Here is a 20,057-nt window from a genome sequence, read left to right on the forward strand (position 1 = left end):
ACCCTGTTGGCCAGGCTGGTCTCAAACTCCTGACCTCAGGTGATCCATCCGCCTTAGCCTCCCAAAGTGCTGGGATTACAGGCATGAGCCACCGAGCCTGGCCAGCTCCCAAATCTTTAGGTAAAACCGTTGTGGTCTTTGGCAACTTCCTTGCTTGCTGGTATGACAAAATGTTCCAGGTTCGTCTTGGCTCTCCAGCTTATCCAACATGGTGAAACTGTGTCTCTACTAAAAATACAAAAACTAGCCAGGCATGGTGGTGGGTGCCTGTAATCCCAGCTACTTGGGAGACTGAGGCAGGAGACTCACTTGAACCTGGGAGGGAGAGGTTTCAGTGAGCTGAGATCGTACTACTACACTCCAGCCTGGGTGACAAGAATTAGACTCTGTCTCAAAAAAAAAAAAAAGACTTGGGAGCCAACCTGAACAGGCTCCCACTTGCTAATAATAGGAAACTTTGGGCATCACCAAGGATGATAGCTGAAACGGATGAAACACATCAGGTATGTTTAAATCCAGGAGTAGTAGCCGGGCATGGTGGCTCAGGCCTGTAATCCCAGCACTTTGGGAGGCCAAGGTGAGCAGATCACTTGAGGTCAGGGATTTGAGACCAGCCTGGCCAACATGGTGAAACCCCATCTCTACTAAAAATACAAAAATTAGCCAGGTGTGGTGGTGGGTACCTGAAATTCCAGCTATTCAGGGGGCTGAGGCAGGAGAGAGAATCGCCTGAACCCAGGGGGCAGAGGTTGAAGTGAGCTGAGATCGCGCCAGTGCACTGCAGCCTGGGTGACTGAGGAAGATACTGTCTCCACTGAAAAAAATAAAATTAAATAAATAAATAAGTCCATGAGTAGTGATACAAAAACAGAGACAAGAAAGTCTCATTGATGACCTCAGAGGATGCCAGGGAAGCAACTTATTATTCTGAAAATTGGTAAATGGGTTGGGGGGTGGGGAATCAAGCATTTGTCCTGTCTTTCCTAAACAAATCATACCTCAGGCTATCCAAATAATCGATGAGGGAATGTTTCTCTCTAGAGAAGTATCCTGGACAGAATAATATAGAATTTGCGTATCACCAATTTGCAACTCCTAATGCATTAATGCATGTGGGCAATAAGCTTCAATGAAAGCCAACACCACTGAGAGAGAGAGACAGCCAGACATTACGTTCCTCCTGATGCTTCCCTCAAAAGTCACACCGACTCTGCCCAGGCCTCCAGTGCTAGCTGCCAACTCATGGAAAACACAGGGTTCAGAGGGACATGTTCAGCAGCACGCTGGGCACAACCACTCACAAAATCCAGATTCTGGAAAACATCACAGGGCACACAACTCAGTTTCTTCAAACACATACATTTCAAGGGGAGGAAAAGAGTGAAAAAGAAACCTGTAGATTGAGAGAGACTTAAAAGAAACATCAGGCTGGGCATGGTGGCTCACGCCTGTAATCCCAGCACTTTGGGAGACCGAGGTGGGTGGCTCACCTGAGGTCAGGAGTTTGAGACCAGCCTGGCCAACATGGGGAAACCCCGTCTCTACTAAAAAACATAAAAATTAGCCAGGCCTGGTGGTGGGCACCTATAATCCCAGCTACTCAGGAGGCTGAGGTAGGAGAATTGCTTGAACCTGGGAGGCCGAGGTAGTGGCGAGCGGTGATTGCATCATTGCAGTTTAGCCTGGGCAGCAACATGAGACTGTCTCAGAAAAAAAAAAAAAGGGAGAGAGAGACTTAAAAGATACATTAGCCAGTTACAGTGTTGGGACCTTATTTGGATCCTTTCTTAAACAAATTATTTGGAAAAAATTTTGATGATAGTCAGTGAAACTTGAATTCTGAGTGGATGGTCGATGATATGAAGAAGTTACAGTCAACGATTTTTTAAGGGTGATAATAGTATTGTGGGTTCTTTAAAAAGTACTTGTCTTTGGAGTTTTGAAAGAATCCTAGATGAGATATTTGGGATGCACTCCAAAAAATCCAGGACAGTGGGAGTGAGGATGGCAGGGAATGAAACCAGACTGGGCTGGCGTCAATCATTGCGGAAGGTGAGCAATAGAACCCGCAGGCTCATTATTCTCTCCTCTCTACTCCTGTGTGTCTTTGAAATTTTCCAAAAGGAGGCCAGTGGTGATGGCTTATGCTGGTAATCCCAGCACTTTGGGAGGCCAAGGCAGGTGGATCACCTGAGGTCAGGAGTTTGAGACCAGCTTGGCCAACATGATGAAACCCCATCTCCCCTAAAAATATAAAAAGTACCTGGGTATGGTGATGCCGCCTATAATCCCAGCTACATGGGAGGCTGAGGCAGGAGAATCACTTGAACCCGGGAGGCGGAAGTTGCAGTGAGCAGAGATCATGCCACTACACTCCAGCCTGGGTGGCAGAGCGAGACTCCATCTCAAAAAAAGAAACAAAAACAAAAGGCCGGGTGCAGTGGCTCACACCTGTAATCCCAGCGCTTTAGGAGGCTGAGGCGGGGCGGGGGGATCACAAGGTCAGGAGATCAAGACTATCCTGGCCAACATGGTGAAACCCTGTTTCTATTAAACATACAAAAATTAGCTGGGCTTGGTGGCACGTGCCCAGCTACTCGGAAGGCTGAGGCAGATGTATAGCTTGAACCAGGGAGTCAGAGGTTGCAGTGAGCCGAGATTGTGCCACTGCTCACTCCAGCCTGGTGACAGAGCGAGACTCCATCTCAAAAAAAAAGAAAAAGAAATTTTCTAAAAGTGAAACTTAAAAACAAAAGGCAAAGAGAAAGAAGGAGAGAGGAACTCATCATGGGGTTTGCTGGTGCTGAGGGAGTGTTTAGCTTTGCAGTCAGCGACTCCCCAAGCTTACTGGCAGCCTGTGTTCCCAGCCAGGTTGCCAGAGTCTTCTGAGAGAAGCAGTTGCAGTAGGAGAACTGATCATTCATTCCCAAGTATATGAGCCTCTACTAAAAGCCAGCACTGTGCTAGGTGGTCCTGGAAATACACAGTCGTGGGGAAAACTGTCTGGAGAAAAACCAGTACCCAGAGAATTTCTAGTTTAACTGTACCTGGTCTGATAAGCAGGGGATGCAGGAAGCAGGAATTTCTGGAAACAATATTTTCCCTTTTTTGGGAAAATACAGTATCAGCTGTAAGCCACCATTTCACATTTTTTTAATGGTTTTCCGATAAACACTAACCAGAAATATTTACTTAAACAGAATGGCTGCTAAGTCCTTATGGTGATGAATAGGCCTGGTCGCTTCCGACATTTCCTAGCAGGCTGCTGAGTTTTCTCCCTGCTCTGCTCCAGTGACCTGGGAAGAGCTTAATAGACTTTGCCCATTTTAGAATCTCCACCACTGAGTGTCCTCAGTCTGTCTCTCAGGAAGCCCTTTGACATGTTTCTAAGATCCTGTGAGCCATCGTCGTGGCTTCTGGTTTCTCTCGGCCCAGAGCTAAAACACCCCACCTTTTGCCACCAGACAGAAAAATGTCTGTTTGTTCAAGCCTTTATTCCTCTTATCTTACTGTGCACTCTTTTCCCTCCCCCTGGGAAGCCATCCAGACACACTGAGGAAATGGCTTAGTTTTCTCACATAAAAATAGCAAAATCCATTTTTTGAAAGAATAACATAAAAATATATGATGAATGGGGAAAAAACCAACTATATGAATATAAATATTACTTTTGTACATTTGTCTTCTACAATTAGCTTTAAAATCACTTTTGTTTGAACAGCTGAAATATTTGGTACTACCCAGGGAAAGTGGAGCTTAGAGAAGGGGTATCTGTTTCCAAGACATTCTCTCTATGGTGTCATTTACAAAAGACCTCAGATCAGCATTAGATTGGGAGGGGGATGAGAGAGACCAGAGCCCACTGAGCAGAAGATTTACAGTATGTACCTGCCCAGCACATGTGTCCTTCTCCTTCCTTAATAAGTGGGTGCAGAAATTAGATTTCTGGCAGATGGCCACTGAAATTCTATAAAGTACTTACGACTGCAACTTAAGAGGACACCAGTGATGTGGTCTCCTGCCAGGACTACATTTGGGAAATATACCAGAAGCAATAGGTCGAAATCAATCCAAGTTTATACAAGTGACTTTTTCAGAGACAAAGTAGCAGTCTCAGAGTGCGAGTCAACTAAACAGAAGAAAATTAAGAATACACCTCTTACTCTGTTAGAAGAAGAAAATCCTTATGAATAATAGGGAACATAAGGGAAGTATCTTTCCCCTTCAATGTGCTGTGTGCAGTCCGAGGAATAAGGGGAAAATGCAGCCCCTTGTACTTCTCAGCCCCCACTGTGTGTCTGCAAGGAAGGGGCTATCTGGTTTCCCACTGACTTCCCTGGGTTAGGTTCATACCGGAAGGTCCTCAGTAGAGACCTAGTGAGGTCCAGTGGGCTAATTCTCGGCAGGGTAGCAAAGAATTTGTTCCTAACTCTGTAAGGAATAGTTTAAACTATCTTTAACACCAAGGCTGCATGCAAATGGCGGTCTCAGCTGGGCATGGTGGCTCATGCCTGTAATCCAGCAGTTTGGTAGACTGAGACAGGAGGATTGTTTGAGGCCAGGAGTTCGAGATCAGTTTGGGCAACATAGTAAGGCCCTATCTCTTATTTAAAAATAAATATTTATTTTTTTGAGACAGAGTTTTGTTCTTGTCACCCAGGCTGGAGTGCAATGGCATGATCTTACCCTACTGCAACCTCCACCTCCTAGGTTCAAGCGATTCTCCTGCCTCAGCCTCCCCAGTAGCTAAGATTACAGGTGTGCATCACCACACGTGGCTAAATTTTGTACTTTTAGTAGAGACAGGGTTTCACCATGTTGCCCAGGCTGGTCTCAAACTCCTGACCTCCGGTGATCCGCCGGCCCTCAGCCTCCAAAGTGCTGAGATTACAGGCATGAGCCATTGCACCTGGCCGAAATATTATGTATCTTGATGGCAATGGTAGTTACCCAACTATGGGTTTGTTAAGACTTGCAGAGTTCTACATTAAGGAGGTGTGTGTACACCACACCTTAATTTTTTTTTTTTTTTTTTTGAGATGGGAGCCTCACTCTGTCACCCAGGCTGGAGTGCAATGGCACGATCTCGGCTCACTGCAACCTCTGCCTCCCAGGTTCAGGTGATTCTCCTGCCTTAGCCTCCTGAGTAGCTGAGATTACAGGCATGCACCACCATGCCTGGCTAATTTTTGTATTTTTAGTAGAGACAGGGTTTCTCCATGTTGGCCAGGCTGGTCTCAAACTCCTGACCTCAAGTAATCCACCCACCTTGGCCTTCCAAAGTGCTGGGATTACAGGCGTGAGCCACCGCACCCGGCCACCTTAATTTTTTTTAATGGAGAAAAATGTGTTTGTAAAAAAAGTCTTGATGCACATTTTAAAAGAAGAAAGAGATGGTGCGAGAGCCAAATAGTGAGTTGAGTGATGCTGGAGTTGATTCCATCCAGAGACAGTTGTGTCTAGAAATTGGCTCTTCCTCTAGTCAGTTGTGGCATTGCTGTTATCAATTTTGTAGCAAGGGTGGTCTAGGATGCAGGACTTCTTATAGCCCACTGGCAATGGCAGAGGTGATCTGGGGTGTTACTGATTAAATGTAGTCTTTTAGGAAAGCAGAGATCAAGAGCAGGGAGCAGGAAGTCCTGAGTTGGACTCTGGCCCCCAGCCCCCTAACTTCCAGTTCGTCCAAGTCACCTCCTTCTCTAAGACTCAGTTTTCTTGCCTGCAAAGTGCAGGTGAAAGCAGTTGTATTGCTTTGGTGATTCAGTGAGCTATAGTGGCTCTTAGTGTTCCGTACTTAGCAAGTGCTCAGCAAATGACAATACCTGTTGAAGTGACAATGTCATCACATGTTAACATCCCTGTGATGGGTTGTGTGGGAGTAATCACTGTTTTTCTTTGATTCTGCTTAGGGCAAGCAAGCTCCGCGCATGCGGAACAAACTGGAAAGCTGACCGAATTTGTGTCTAACCTGGCATGGGATTTCGCAGTCAAAGAAGGGTTCCGGGTTTTCAAAGAGATGCCCTTCAAAAATCCGTTAACAAGGTCCTGCCACACGTGGGCTAGGTCCCAGTCCCAGTGGTACCCCATAGGTACCAGGAGTTATAGCTCCGTTCCAGAAGCTTCCCCAGCTCATGCCTCAAGGGGAGGTCTGGTTATCTCTCCAGAGAGCCTCTCTCCACCTGTCAGAGAGCTGTATCACCGGCTGAAGCACTTCATGGAGCAGCACGTGTACCCTGCGGAGCCAGAGCTGCAGAGTCACCAGGCCTCAGCAGCCAGGTGGAGCCCCTCCCCACTGATCGAAGACCTCAAGGTAAAGCAGCCGTGGTGAGGTGGTAAGACCCCAATACCATGGCACACCCTCCCTGACCCCACCGGGCTCACCTGAGCCATCCCAGGCAGTGAAGATACAGGAGGGCCGAGTTGAATGATCTTTGCTTCCATCATCTCAGAAAGAGCCAGCTAGCTCTTCATGACTCAGTTTCCATCTCTTGCTTTTGCTGTGCCTGTGTCACAGGCAGATGGCTCAGGGGTGACTGCACAGCCCAGGCAGCAGAATGCTTGGCCTTAGAAAGCCAGGGCAGGTTGGGCCTATCTCATGCATATTTGAATTACGTAAATTTGAAACAGTGCTGTATCAGCTAATACATCTCTCTCTAGAGAGCCGATAATGTCACAGCTAGAGGGCCAAATCCACTGTGAGCTGAGTTTCTGTGTTATCTCCCAGTGCTGTCACTTAAGCCGATAAACAGAAACACCTGCTGTTCCTTATCAGGTGAACCTTGGATTGTGTTAGTTTTGAAATTACTTGAGATCCTCAGGAGCATAATGCAATCATCATCTACTTTTCTTTTCCGCCCCCCCAGGTTCAAGCGATTCTCCTGCCTCAGCCTCCCGAGTAACTGGGATTATAGGCACATGCCACCATGCCCAGCTAATTTTTGTATTTTTAGTAGAGATGGGATTTTACCATGATGGTCATGCTAGTCTCAAACTCCTGACCTCGTGATCTGACCGCCTCGGCCTCCCAAAGTGCTGGGATTACAGGCATGAGCCACCATCTCTTTTTTCTTTTTTTCTTTTTTTTTTTTTTTTTTGAGACAGGGTCTTGCTTAGTCACCCAGGGTGGAGCACAGTGGTGTGATCATAGCTCACTGTAGTCTCAAACTCCTGGGCTCATGTGATCCTCTCACCTCAGCCTCCTGTGTAGCTGGGACCACACGTGCAGCCACCACACCCAGCTCCTCATATCATTCATTTTTTTGGGCACACATGCATGTTTGGTTGTCTGCCTTGTTACCTCCAATCCATTTCATTGTTTTCCGTGGTTCAAAATAAAATGAAATCTTCCACTATGGTTTCCTGACTTATTTTCCCCATGATAGGAGAAAGCCAAGGCGGAAGGACTTTGGAACCTTTTTCTACCCTTGGAGGCTGATCCTGAGAAAAAATACGGAGCAGGACTGACCAATGTGGAATATGCACATCTGTGTGAGCTCATGGGCACGTCCCTGTATGCCCCCGAGGTACCTTCTTTAAAGTTTTCCTCAGTGTGTGGGAACATCCTGATCTTCAAAAGAACTCACTCCTAAACAGATAGACCAGATTCAGAAGCACCAGCATGAACTTGAACTTTTTTTTTTTTTGAGATGGAATCTCGCTCTGTCACCCAGGCTGGAGTGCAGTGACGCAGTCTTGGCTCACTGCAACCCCTGCCTCCCGGGTTCAAGTGATTCTCCTGCCTCAGCATCCCGAGTAGCTGGGATTACAGGCACATGCCACCACACCTGGCTAATTTTTGTATTTTTAGTAGAGACAGGGTTTTACCATGTTGGCCGGGCTGGTCTCAAACTCCTGACCTCAGGTGATCCACCTACCTCAGCCTCCCAAAGTGCTGGGATTACAGGCGTGAGCCACCATGCCCATCCAACTTGAAGCTTGAAATATTGACATGAGAAGGCCAGGCATGGTCGCTCACACCTGTAATCCCAGTACTTTTGGAGACCAAAGTGTGGGGGATCACTTGAGGCCAGGAGTTCGACACCAGCCTGTGCAACATAGTGAGACCCTGTATGTACAAAAAAATAAAAAATTAGTCGGGTGTGATGGTGCACACCTGTAGTCCCAGCTGCTTGGGAAGCTGAGGCGTGGGAGGATGGCTTCAGCTGAGGAAGTCGAGGCTGCAGTGAGCCATGATTGTCCCACAATACTCCAGCCTGGGTGACAGAGCTTGACCCTATTTTTTTTAGAAGAGGCCATGACAGTCGTGGTCATGCTCCTTTTCCTTCTCAGATATGTAACTGCTCTGCGCCTGACACAGGCAACATGGAGCTGCTGGTGAGGTATGGCACCGAAGCGCAGAAGGCTCGCTGGCTGATGCCTCTACTGGAGGGGAAAGCCCGCTCCTGTTTTGCTATGACCGAGCCCCAGGTACCTTGCCTGGGCTGCCACCCACTTGCCTGGCCCTGTTGTTGTCAGCCCCGCAGGAAACACGGGCTATCTACCGGCAGCTCTGACTGGAATGTGCTCCCCACTCAGGTTGCCTCTTCAGATGCCACCAATATTGAGGCTTCCATCAGAGAGGAGGACAGCTTCTATGTCATAAATGGTCACAAATGGTGGATCACAGGTATTTGGCCTAAAATGCACTTTTCAAATGCACATCAGGGAGTCTGCACTGATAGGCACACCTCTCAATGCCTGGGAGGAGCCTCTGCTTTTTCAAGTTGACACAAAGGAGATTCTGTCACTTAGCGCCCCCAGCAGAGGCAGCTGGGAGAATAGGAGGGTTACTGCATGGAGCACGCTGTTCTCAGAGGCGGCGCTTTGCAGGGCAGGGACGTCCCCCAGTGCCCACACATGGACAGATGCCTCCCTGCATGTGACCCCAGGAATCTCTCCACTTCCTGCTGTTCATTCTGCCTTGGGCAGCTCCCCTTCCTTGGTGGCTTCCTGGCTCCTTGATCAGATGTGTTACATCCTAAGGGTTAATGACAATCCTGACGCTTAGGGAGTGTCCAGTGTTACTTCTACAGGGCCCCCACAAGTAGCTAATGGAGCTTACCTCCCAGAGCCCGTACCTCCCTGGACATTAAGAATGAGCATCCCTATTTTTCAGAGGAGGAAACCACACTCAGACTTAGGTCCCTTGCCTGGGATATGAGCCCCTAGCTGGCACGTAGAGAACCCAGAGTCAAAGGTTCACCTGATTCCAAGGCCCAGGCCCAGAGCCATTATGTGTGCACACCTGTGGGAGCCGAGCCAGCTGGCAGGGATCAAGTAGCAGTTTTCGTCCTCTTGTCTCTAAATTATATTTTCTGCTCTATGTGATGCTTTTAAAAACTTGCTCTTATGATGTTGGATTCATTCCTCACTGAAATAAGAGCAAAAGCCAATTTGCTCTTATTTCTGGTCATCAGTCTGCAGATGCTCATCTGATTACATGGAGCCTTAAAGATTTGATCTGTCTGCTTCCTTGCTGTGCCTTTCTTGGGCCAGGACCATGTGTGTAGAGATTTGATGGCCCTGGTGTCAGATGATGAAGTCTGTCTCTCTCCTTTCCTGGCAGGCATCCTGGATCCTCGTTGCCAACTCTGTGTGTTTATGGGAAAAACAGACCCACATGCACCAAGACACCGGCAGCAGTCCGTGCTCTTGGTTCCCATGGATACCCCAGGGATAAAAATCATCCGGCCTCTGACAGTGTATGGACTGGAGGATGCACCAGGTGAGACGTCCAGGGGCGGTGTCACCCCTGGGTGTTGGTCTGGTCCCCAGGAAATGCCGTTGGGGAGCCCCTGCTCTTGTTCAGGACTTGCCACATCCCACGTCTGACAGTATGATATTTGGAGAGTTACATGCTCCTACATTTCATTTCCGTACATGAGTATCAACCATGCAGGCAGATTTCAGACAGGCATTTATGCATTTTTTCCCTCTTCTTTTTTTTTTTTTTTTTTTTTTGAGACGGAGTCTTGCTCTGTCGCGGCCCAGGCTGGAGCGCAGTGGCCGGATCTCAGCTCACTGCAAGCTCCGCCTTCCGGGTTTACGCCATTCTCCTGCCTCAGCCTCCCGAGTAGCTGGGACTACAGGCGCCCGCCGCCTCGTTCGGCTAGTTTTTGGTATTTTTTTTTAGTAGAGACGGGGTTTCACCGTGTTAGCCAGGATGGTCTCGATCTCTTGACCTCGTGATCCGCCCGTCTAGGCCTCCCAAAGTGCTGGGATTACAGGCTTAAGCCACCGCGCCCGGCCATTTTTTCCCTCTTCTAAGCTTAGAAGGTAAGCAGGAGTCTGTGACGCAGGAAGCCATACAGGGCAGAGGCAGGAAGTGGACCCCAGACCTACTCTTCCAGGCCCCAGTGTGTACAGCTGACCTCTAGGTCACAGCCCTGGTTTGGTCCGCTCCCAGTTTGGTTCTCTGCTAACAGTGTTCACGTTTTTCCTTTCAGTGTTTTCATAGGATCACTACATTATCACAAACCACTAGGAGCTTCAGCTTAAGGTGGCATTATGTTTTTATAAAAGGAATCACAGAATATTCATTTGCCATTATAAATCAGTGATTCATTTTCTGTGTTTAACAGGCTCCTTCCTGCCATCCTTTTCCCTTTAACCATGTCCTAGTAAGAAAGCTAAATAAAGTGCAGGGACATTGCCAGCAGATAACCCAGACTAAGGTGAGGAAGAAACACATCCAAGGGAAATGACTATGGCACCTGCTCACAGTGATCATTTGGGTCTTTCAGGTGGCCATGGTGAAGTCCGATTTGAGCACGTGCATGTGCCCAAAGAGAACATGGTCCTGGGCCCTGGCCGAGGCTTTGAGATCGCCCAAGGCAGACTGGGCCCCGGCAGGATCCATCACTGCATGAGGCTGATCGGGTTCTCAGAGAGGGCCCTGGCGCTCATGAAGGCCCGCGTGAGTGCTTCCTCCTGCGCCTAGCACTGACTCAGAACCACCACCTTCTGCTTTGCTGTCGGGCTTCAATTCCTACCTGTTTTCTGAGTACAGTCCCAGCAGGTGAAGCAAGGTGATGTCCTTGCCAAGAAGTTGCATTCCTATCTTTGCTTTGCATCTGCTACTTTGCTGCAGTTTGGATTCAGAGCAGGATAGAACCCACTCTGTCGAGGTGACCGGAAAGGCCAGGCTCTATAGCAGCAGAGGGCAAGGTTCCAAGGTGTAAAGGTCATGCTGCTAGCACATTATTAAAAATCAGTCTGGGTGCAGTGGCTCATGGCTATAATCCCAGTACTTTGGGAGGTCTAGGTAGGAGGGTTGCTTGAAGCCAAGCATTTGAGACCAGCCTAAGCAAAAAAGAAAGACTCAGTCTCTACAAAAAAAAAAATATTTTTTTTTTTCTTAGAGATGGAGTCTTGCTCACCAGACTGGAGTGCAGTGGGGTGATCTTGGGTCATTGCAACCTCCACCTCCCAGGTTGAAGCAATTCTGCCTCAGCCTTCCAAGTAGCTGGGACTACAGGCGTGCACCACCACGCCCAGCTAACTTTTGTATTTTTAGTAGAGACGGGATTTCACTATGTTGGCCAGTATGGTCTCGATCTTTTGACCTCATGATCTGCCTGCCTTGGCCTCCCAAAGTGCTGGGATTACAGGCATGAGCCACCGTGCCACCCGGCAAAAAAAAGTTTTTTTTTTTTTTTGGAGATGCAGTCTCGCTCTGTCACCCAGGCTGGAGTGCAGTGGCGCAATCTTGGCTCACTGCAACCTCTGCCTCCTGGGTTCACACCATTCTCCTGCCTCAGTCTCCTGAGTAGCTGGGACTACAGGCATCTGCCACCACACCCGGCTAATTTTTTGTATTTTTAGTAGAGACAGGGTTTCACCGTGTTAGTCAGGATGGTCTCGATCTCACCGTGTTAGCCAGGATGGTCTCAATCTCCTGACCTTGTGATCTGCCCACCTCGGCCCCCCAAAGTGCTGGGATTACAGACTTGAGCCACCGCGCCTGGCCAAAAAGAAAGAGTTTAAGTGCCAGGCATGATGGCATGTGTCAGCTGGCATGTGTCAGACTACAGGTCCCAGCTACTCGGGAGGCTGAGGCAGAAGGATCGCTTGAACCTAGGTGTTTAGGGCTGCAGTGAGCAGTGATCACACCACTGCACTCCAGCCTGGGTGACAGAGTGAGACCCTGTCTCTTTAAAAATAAATAAACGAACAAATAAATAAATCAGACACCAGGGAGACCCCATGTGGCTTGTTTTTGTCCTTAGGGTTCCATCATCTGGCCTGTACCACCCTCCTCCACAGCACATCCAGAAAACTATTCTGCCATGACCCCACCGCCCCCAAAGTTTGGAAACCTAGGTTAAAAGACAGCTGCTGCCAGGACAAGAATTCAAATTGGTGATTATCAATTTCAGAAAGGTGACGCATACCATGAGACTAAAACCAGTGTCTCACAAGAACTGCTATTGAAAGAACAGAGGCAGTCTGCATTTTTGATTACTGAGCAAACCTGTGATTTATACCCTTTTTAGTTAAGACTGACCAGTTGTTTTTTCTTTCTAAGTAAAACGCTCCTGTCTGTGGACTCAGGTATGGTGCTTCAGCCCCATGTGGCATTAAATTCAACCTGGCAGAACAATTGGACTGAATGAATCAGACAGAAGTCTCCAGAAAGTACATAGCATGAACATGGCACCTCCACTGAGGACTTGGTTAGAGTAATTAGGAATCTACAAAAGATTTGCTACTAGGAGGTTCACCACAGTGCTCATTCGGATAGCAAAATTCTGAACAACTTATAAGGATAACAATGACTGTTGGACAAATGAACCACGAGATGACATACAGTGAGACTTTTAACATGGAGAAATTGTTCACTATATACATTTAAATTTTTTTTAAAAAGACTGTGACCAGGTGTGGTGACTCACTCCAAGCACTCTGAGAGGCCGAGGCAGGCAGACTGCTTGAGCCCAGGAATTTGAGAGTAGGCTGGGCAATATGGCAAAACCTCATCTCTATGAAAAATAAAAAATAAGGCCGGGCGTAGTGGCTAATGCCTGTAATCTCAGCACTTTGGGAGGCTGAGGCGGGCAGATCACTTCAGATTAGGAGTTCAAGACCAGCCTCACCAACATGGTGATACTGCGTCTCTACTGAAAATAAAAAAAAAGCTGGGCCTGGTGGCACATGCCTGTAATCCCAGCTACTTGGGAGGCTGAGGCAGGAGGATCACTTGAATCCAGGAGGTGGAGGTTGCAGTGAGCTGAGAACGCACCACTGCACTCCAGCTGGGGTGACAAAGCAAGACTCTGTCTAAAAAAAAAAAAATTAAAATTAAAAAATTAAAAATATTAGCCAGGTGGGGCTGGGCGTGGTGGCTCACACCTGTAATTCCAGCACTTTGGGAGGCTGAGGTTGGGCAGATCACCTGAGGTCAGGAGGTCGAGTCCAGCCTGTCCAACATGGAGAAACTCTGTCTCTACTAAAAATATATAATTAATTGGGCGTGGTGGCACATGCCTGTAATCCCAGCTACTCGGGAGGCCGAGGCAGGAGAATTGCCTGAACCTGGGAGGCGGAGGTTGCGGTGAGCCAAGATCACACCATTGCACTCCAGCCTGGGCAACAAGAGCAATACTCTGTCTCAAAAATAAATAAATAAATGAATAAATTAGCCAGGTGTGATGGCACGCATTTATAGTCCTAGCTACTCAGGAGGCTGAGGTGGGAGGATCTCCTGAGCCTGGGAGGTCGAGGCTGCAGCGACCTGTGACTCTGCCACTGCACTGCAGCCTGGGCAACAGAGCAACACCCTGTCTGGGGGAAAAAAAAAAAAAAAGAAACAAGCTGTTAGCTTTGATGCAAAATAATGTTTTTGTTTTTTGTTGTTTTTGTTGTTATTGTTTTAAGCAGGCTGGCCGGGTGCAGTGGCTCACACCTGTGATCCCAACACTTTGAGAGGCTGAGGCAGGCAGATCACCTGAGGTCAGGAGTTAGAGACCAGTCAGGCCAAAATGGTGAAACACCCCGTCTCTATTTTAAAAATACAAAAATTAGCCGGGTGTAATGGCAGGCACCTGTAATCCAAGGTACTTGGGAGGCTGAGGCAGGAGAATCACTTGAACCTGGGAGGCGGAGGTTGCAGTGAGCTGAGATTGCACCACTGCACTCCAGCCTGGGCAACAAAAGCGAAACTCCATCTCAAACAAACAAAAAGGCTACAAAACAATATGTAGAGTATGGCTCCTGTTTTTGGAAAAAATAAGTATATATACAAAAAGTCTAGAAGGATAGAGGAGAATATCCACCAAATATTAACTAGAGGTGACTAGATGGTGGGATTCTAAGTGTTCGTAATTACTGTCCTCTCTTTTTTTGTTCTGAAAACGGGTAGTTTTTCTGCCATGAGATAAATTATTTGTGTAGATTCTTTTAGTAAAAAAATAAAAAAACAAAAAAACTAGGCTGGGTGTGGTGGTTCATGCCTATAATCCCAACACTTGGGGAGACCAAGGCAGGAGGATTGCCTGAGTCTAGGAGTTTGAGACCAGTCTCGGCAATGTAGTGAGATCCTGTCTCTACAAAAAATTGAAAAGTTAGTTGGATGTGGTGGTTCACGCCTATGGTCCCAGCTGCTCAGGAGGCTGAGGTAGGAAGATTGCTTGAGCCAGGGGAGGTGGAGGTTGCAGTGAGCCAAATTCATGCCACTGCACTCCAGCCTGGGCAACAAAGTGAGAACCTGTCTCCAAAAAAATTTAAAAAAGAAGGAAAAATTATCAATAAAACAGGAAAAAAAAGGAATACTTAGAACCTTTTCTGATGCCTTGTGACTTTCAGAATTTAAAATCCCCATTGCAGATACAGCCGCCCACAGCAGAAGGCCGGGAGCAAGAGAGGGGGCTGAGGAGACCTTGCTTCCACTGGAGCTGCAGGGTGGGAAGGGGTGCTGCGGTCAGCAGAGGGCACCCTTCGCCTGCGCCGTGTGCAGTGCCTGCAGTCACTCCCTCATTTCCAGGAGTAGCCTTGGACCAGATGCTGGCTCAGATCTGTAACTGCTTCTGTCTGGTAGCCAGGCCTGCCCAGATGTACAATGGCTGGAATAAAGGGTTCTTGGAAGCAATTTGTTACAGGTACCCTGTGGGCTATGGCTGGCTGTGGTGCACATGAAGGTTGGGTGTCAGACCTACTCCCTGGAAATGGCCCATGGCTGCACACAGGCACCTTGGCTGAGAAGCTGCACAGTCCTGCTTTCACTCTCCTCCCCTGCTGTGTCCTGTCTGCTTCCACCCAACTCTTCAGGCCACCAGCCCCCACCTCTTGTGACCACCCCCAGCCCAGCGTGTCCTCAGCCCATCTCCTGTGTCGACAGGTGAAGTCCCGCGTGGCCTTTGGGAAGCCCCTGGTGGAGCAGGGCACAGTGCTGGCGGACATTGCGCTGTCGCGCGTGGAGATCGAGCAGGCACGGCTGCTGGTGCTGAGAGCTGCCCACCTCATGGACCTGGCAGGAAACAAGGTAGGGGCAGGGGCATGAAGGGGCCTCCCAGAGGCAGAGATTCTTCCTCCTCATTCAGCAAAGCATGAGGGCCTGGCTTCTTGACATTAGAAACTATTTCACCTGTACTTGGAGCTGTTTTGGCAGTTTTTCAAAAATTGAACAAGAAGAGAGGACTGGCCTTTGTGTTTTACTGACCTGGTGAGCTGCTTAGTCCAAGGCAGTGGGTTTGATGGGGCCACAGCACCCCTGGGTGGCCCTGGACTCCCAGGGCCATTGGTGGAGGTGTTGGACAACCGAACAGTAAGTCAGGGAAAAGGGACCCTCTACTGGCCTTCATCTGAATATCGAATTAGCAAAATAGAAGCTTATTTTCAAGTGTGACATTAGTCATTAACTAAGGCGCTTTTTAACCTTTTATTTATTTATTTTTTGAGACAGGGCCTCACTCTGTAGCCAGGCTGGAATGCAGTGGTACATCATGGCTCACTGAAGCCTCAGCTTTCTAAGTAGCTGGGACTCCAGGCGCACACCTCCATGCCCAGCTAATTCTTTATTTATTTATTTATTTTTTTTTTTTTGAGACGGAGTCTCGCTCTGTCGCCCAGGCTGGAGTGCAGTGGCCGGATCTCAGCTCACTACAAGCTCCGCCTCCCGGGTTCGCCATTCTCCTGCCTCAGCCTCCCGAGTAGCTGGGATTACAGGTGCCCGCCACCTCGCCCGGCTAGTTTTTTTGTATTTTGTAGTAGAGACAGGGTTTCACCGTGTTAGCCAGGATGGTCTCGATCTCCTGACCTCGTGATCCGCCCGTCTCAGCCTCCCAAAGTGCTGGGATTACAGGCTTGAGCCACCGCGCCCGGCCTCTTTATTTTTTGTAGAGACCGGGTCTCACCATGTTACCCAGGCTAACTAAGGCTCTTTCTAAGTGCCTGTGATGACCAAGTACAATGCCATGTTGACCGTGCTTTGTCCAGCCTTCTGTGGGGCAGCCTCCACCCCCACCCAAGATCCTCAGCCGTCAGGGACCAACCCAGGTTCACAGTTCCTGGTTCTTTGACACTGGCGTGCTAGATATGGTAGAGGCTGCTGGGTGTCCCCCTTGAACACCCTGCCCCAGGGCAGATCACTGTAGCTCGGTTTCCCAGAGCCCTGACTGGCCTTGGTCCACTGCTGCTTGGAGGCAGAGCTGGCCATGACCCTGAGCAAAACACAGGCCCCTCCCCCTTGTCCCTTCAGTGTGTGCTGGCAGTGTTCCCCGTCATCTGGGAAGACAGCCACATTCTCCCAGCACTTGCTTCACATCTTGCAACATAAGATAGTAGTTGCTAACATGGCGCCCTTCATCCCTGGGTGCTGTCTAGCCGTATACCAGGCAGGGGCAGCCTCACCCAGCTCACATCAGCGAGACCTTGGGGCCTCTGTTGTGGACCCTGGTGTTTGACTTCCTCCTGGGAATCTGATCATTATTCCAAGCTTTCTGCCCTCGGGTCTTTTTTGTTGTTTGGTTTTTTGTTTTGTTTTTGAGAGATGGAGGCTCGCTCTGTCGCCTAGGCTGGAGTAGGGTGGCATGATCTCGGCTCACTGCAACCTCCGCCTCCCGGGTTCAAGCAGCTCTCCTGCCTCAGTTTCCCAAGTAGCTGGGACTACAGGCGTGCAGTACCACACCCAGCTAATTTTTGTATTTTTTAGTAGAGACTGGATTTCACTATATGTTGGCCAGGTTGGTCTCGAACTCCTGACCTCAGGTGATCTGCCTGCCTCGGCCTCCCAAAGTGCTGGAATTACAGGCCTGAACCACCGCACCTGGCCTGTTGTTTGTTTTTGAGATGAGGTCTTACTCTGTTGTCCAGGCTTGAGTGCAGGGTTGCAGTTTTGGCTTACTGTAGCCTCGACTTCCTAGACTCAGACAGTCCTCTCACCCCAGCCTCCTGAGTAGCTGGGACTACAAGCACATGCCACCATGCCCAGCTAGTTTTTGTATTTTTAGTGGAGATGGGGGGCGGGGTCACTCTGCCACCCGGGCTGCCCTTGGGTCTTTTATAATCACATCTCCTCTTCCTTACAGGCTGCAGCCTTGGATATAGCCATGATTAAAATGGTCGCCCCATCCATGGCCTCCCGAGTGATTGATCGTGCGATTCAGGTGAGCACAGACTAGACAGTTGGCTTATTTGAACCATCAATACCAGATGCCAAACTCCCCTGTCTTCAGCCGCCCAGCCTCCCGTAGACCCTGGCAGACACCCTGTGTCACCCACTCACCATGCATGCGACTTTCCTTTTCCTCTTCAGAATGACCCAGCAAGGTGCGGGGTGCCATCCTACCCCAATTTTTAATGTGAGGAAACAAGCACAGAAAAGTAAAGTGACTTGTCCAGGTCACTGAGCTTGCAAGTAGCTGACCTCAAATTCACATGAACTTGGGTTTTCATAAGCCCGGAGCCCAGGCTCTTTACCATGCAGGGAGGCCGCCGCCTCAGATCCTAACCCCCGGCCCCAACATGGGGCAGAAGGCACCTGCAGAGTGGACCTGGGGAGTCTGGAGGCTGTGGGATGGCAGGTGTGGCCCCATAGAAGCCCTATGGAATATTAGTGATTGTATCACATAGGTGCCACGGGGGAAGTCTGGGAAGATGGTTGTTATGGCCCATCAAAAGCAGGCTATCATTCCTGGGGCCCTCAGAGACAAGGGCTCACCCAGGGCCGCCTCCCTCCACCCTGTGTCTGCCAGGCCTTCGGAGCGGCGGGCCTGAGCAGCGACTACCCACTGGCTCAGTTCTTCACCTGGGCCCGAGCCCTGCGCTTTGCCGACGGCCCTGACGAGGTGCACCGGGCCACGGTGGCCAAGCTAGAGCTGAAGCACCGCATTTAGAGGCTTGGGGCTGCAGGAGCCCAGTGTCCTGGCTGGACCAGCCGTGCTCAGATCTGTCACTGATGTGCCTTGAAAGATCCAGTGTGTGTGGCTCCTGCACCCTGCTCAGCAGCTCTGTCCCAGGACAGTCAGGGTGCACTCAAGCTTTCTGGTTCTCCACAGAAGACATCTCTGCAAGAAGCCTAAAGTCTGTTTCAGGCCAGGAGGAGGGGATTTGCTGAGGGCCAAGGGGGTTCCAGGACAGAGTCTGGAAAGCTGGTCTTCAGGCTCTCAGTCCCGGGCTGGGCAGGCACGGTCACTTCACTTCAGCCTCTCAGTCCCTCTCTCTGCCTGTGGGGATCTGGACACATTTTGGGAGGCCTCCCGAAGGCTGTGGGACGTGCTTGCTCTGGCAGCTGCAGGGTTCCTGTCTGGCCTCCCTGGTGAGCAGAGGGGTGGCCACGATGGGCAGCAGCCTGGAGACCCAGGGCCTGGGCACCTGGGAAAATGGAATGCAACCCACATTGTAAAGCCACTGGCATCTGATTATCTCCATTTGAACACACAGCACAGAACACTCATTTAAATGTTGTTTTGGAAAGGGGTTTTGGGATCACAAAAGAATAAGAAAACACATCTCAGAGGCTTTGTGGACTTTCTGTGTCATACAAAGAGAATCGAGTGGAGAGGTTCCCTTCGTGCCTCCTCCCGCCTGTGTTTCCTTGAGGTCCAAGCTGCCATCTCAGTCTCATACATGCTGGGAGCGCAGAGGCCACGGGTCCGATAACTCCCGAGTTGGCTGCCTTCCCTCACTATGTAGCCCAGGGCCCTGTACTCATATACACTTCACCCAGGAGCTGGCATGTGAGGCCCCTGCAGCCTCCACCTGCTCCATAGTCAGAATCATATCTGATGGAACAGGAGGTGGTGGCGCTTTCGCCATTACACTTTGGAGTGCAATCTCTCTTCTCTGAGGAAAGTGGAAACGCTCACTCACTTGTGGTCTGAGCTCCTTGAGAAACCCGGCGATATGCAAAGATGAGCCAGGGGCAGTGAGGACCCAGCCTACTCGTCTTATAACTCGTGGTGGTGTAGCCAAAACCTGTCACAGGTTAGACCAGATGGGCAGGGACCATCCCCCCGGCTGCCACATTGCTGAGGTGACCCTGTGGGAACCGCCTTCCCTGAGAATGGCCAGCCAGGACTGCGCCCCTACACTATCAGCACCACGAGGGGCCCGTGAATGGCTCCTCAGACCCGTGTGCGCGGGGGTGTGGGGAGGCAGGTCCCCCTTCACCACACTTGAGAAACTGCTTGTTACTCAAGGAAGTTAAACCCCAAACAAATGCCTGTCACAACGCCTGCCACACTGGCCTCCTGACCAGTGTGGCAGGAGCACAGCAGCTGAGTGCTCCCTTAGGCTCCAGGAGGAGGGGTTTTCTTCAAAAAAAGGAAGTGGTCATGGCCTGGCCTGTCTCGTGGGCCTAAGAATGTTTTTCATGGCCTCTGAGGTTAACCTTGCCTGTTCAGTAACACAGCTGCAGAGAGGAAAATGGGAGTCAGGCTGTGGGCACCCCCACATCTCCCTCAGATCCTCTGCCTTGAGGGCTGGAGGCCCTGGGGACCCTGGGAATGCTGCCTGCAGACAGGCAGGTCCCTGCAGGCCCTCCACCTTTGCTAGATGATTCTGCCTACCACTGTTGAGGGAGCCCCAGCTCTGGGCCCAGCACGAGTCCAAGCCTTGGGGGA

The 20,057-nt window shown here is 49.8% G+C and overlaps 1 protein-coding gene across 7 annotated transcripts in view; it reads left to right on the plus strand.

Annotated features, from left to right (window-relative positions):
• Positions 1–18,955, plus strand: part of ACAD10 (acyl-CoA dehydrogenase family member 10) — a 69,777-nt gene extending 50,822 nt beyond the window's left edge. For 3 of the 7 annotated variants that reach the window (XM_031650764.1, XM_031650761.1, XM_031650766.1), the window contains exons 12-20: positions 5,910–6,310; positions 7,383–7,523; positions 8,290–8,427; positions 8,536–8,626; positions 9,566–9,724; positions 10,743–10,915; positions 15,335–15,478; positions 17,523–17,600; positions 18,189–18,376. In XM_031650764.1, the coding sequence (XP_031506624.1) occupies positions 5,910–6,310; positions 7,383–7,523; positions 8,290–8,427; positions 8,536–8,626; positions 9,566–9,724; positions 10,743–10,915; positions 15,335–15,478; positions 17,523–17,600; positions 18,189–18,329 (1,466 nt within the window). In that variant the 3' untranslated portion in view covers positions 18,330–18,376. Of the gene's footprint in view, positions 1–5,909; positions 6,311–7,382; positions 7,524–8,289; positions 8,428–8,475; positions 8,627–9,565; positions 9,725–10,742; positions 10,916–15,334; positions 15,479–17,522; positions 17,601–18,188 lie in introns of all 7 variants that reach the window. The other 4 variants (XM_031650760.1, XM_031650765.1, XM_031650762.1 and 1 more) reach the window with 4 other exon arrangements.
• The last annotated feature ends 1,102 nt before the right edge of the window (positions 18,956–20,057 follow it).

The sequence above is a fragment of the Papio anubis genome, chromosome 9 (assembly GCF_008728515.1).
Source record: "Papio anubis isolate 15944 chromosome 9, Panubis1.0, whole genome shotgun sequence".
In the NCBI taxonomy this organism is placed as follows: domain Eukaryota; kingdom Metazoa; phylum Chordata; class Mammalia; order Primates; family Cercopithecidae; genus Papio; species Papio anubis.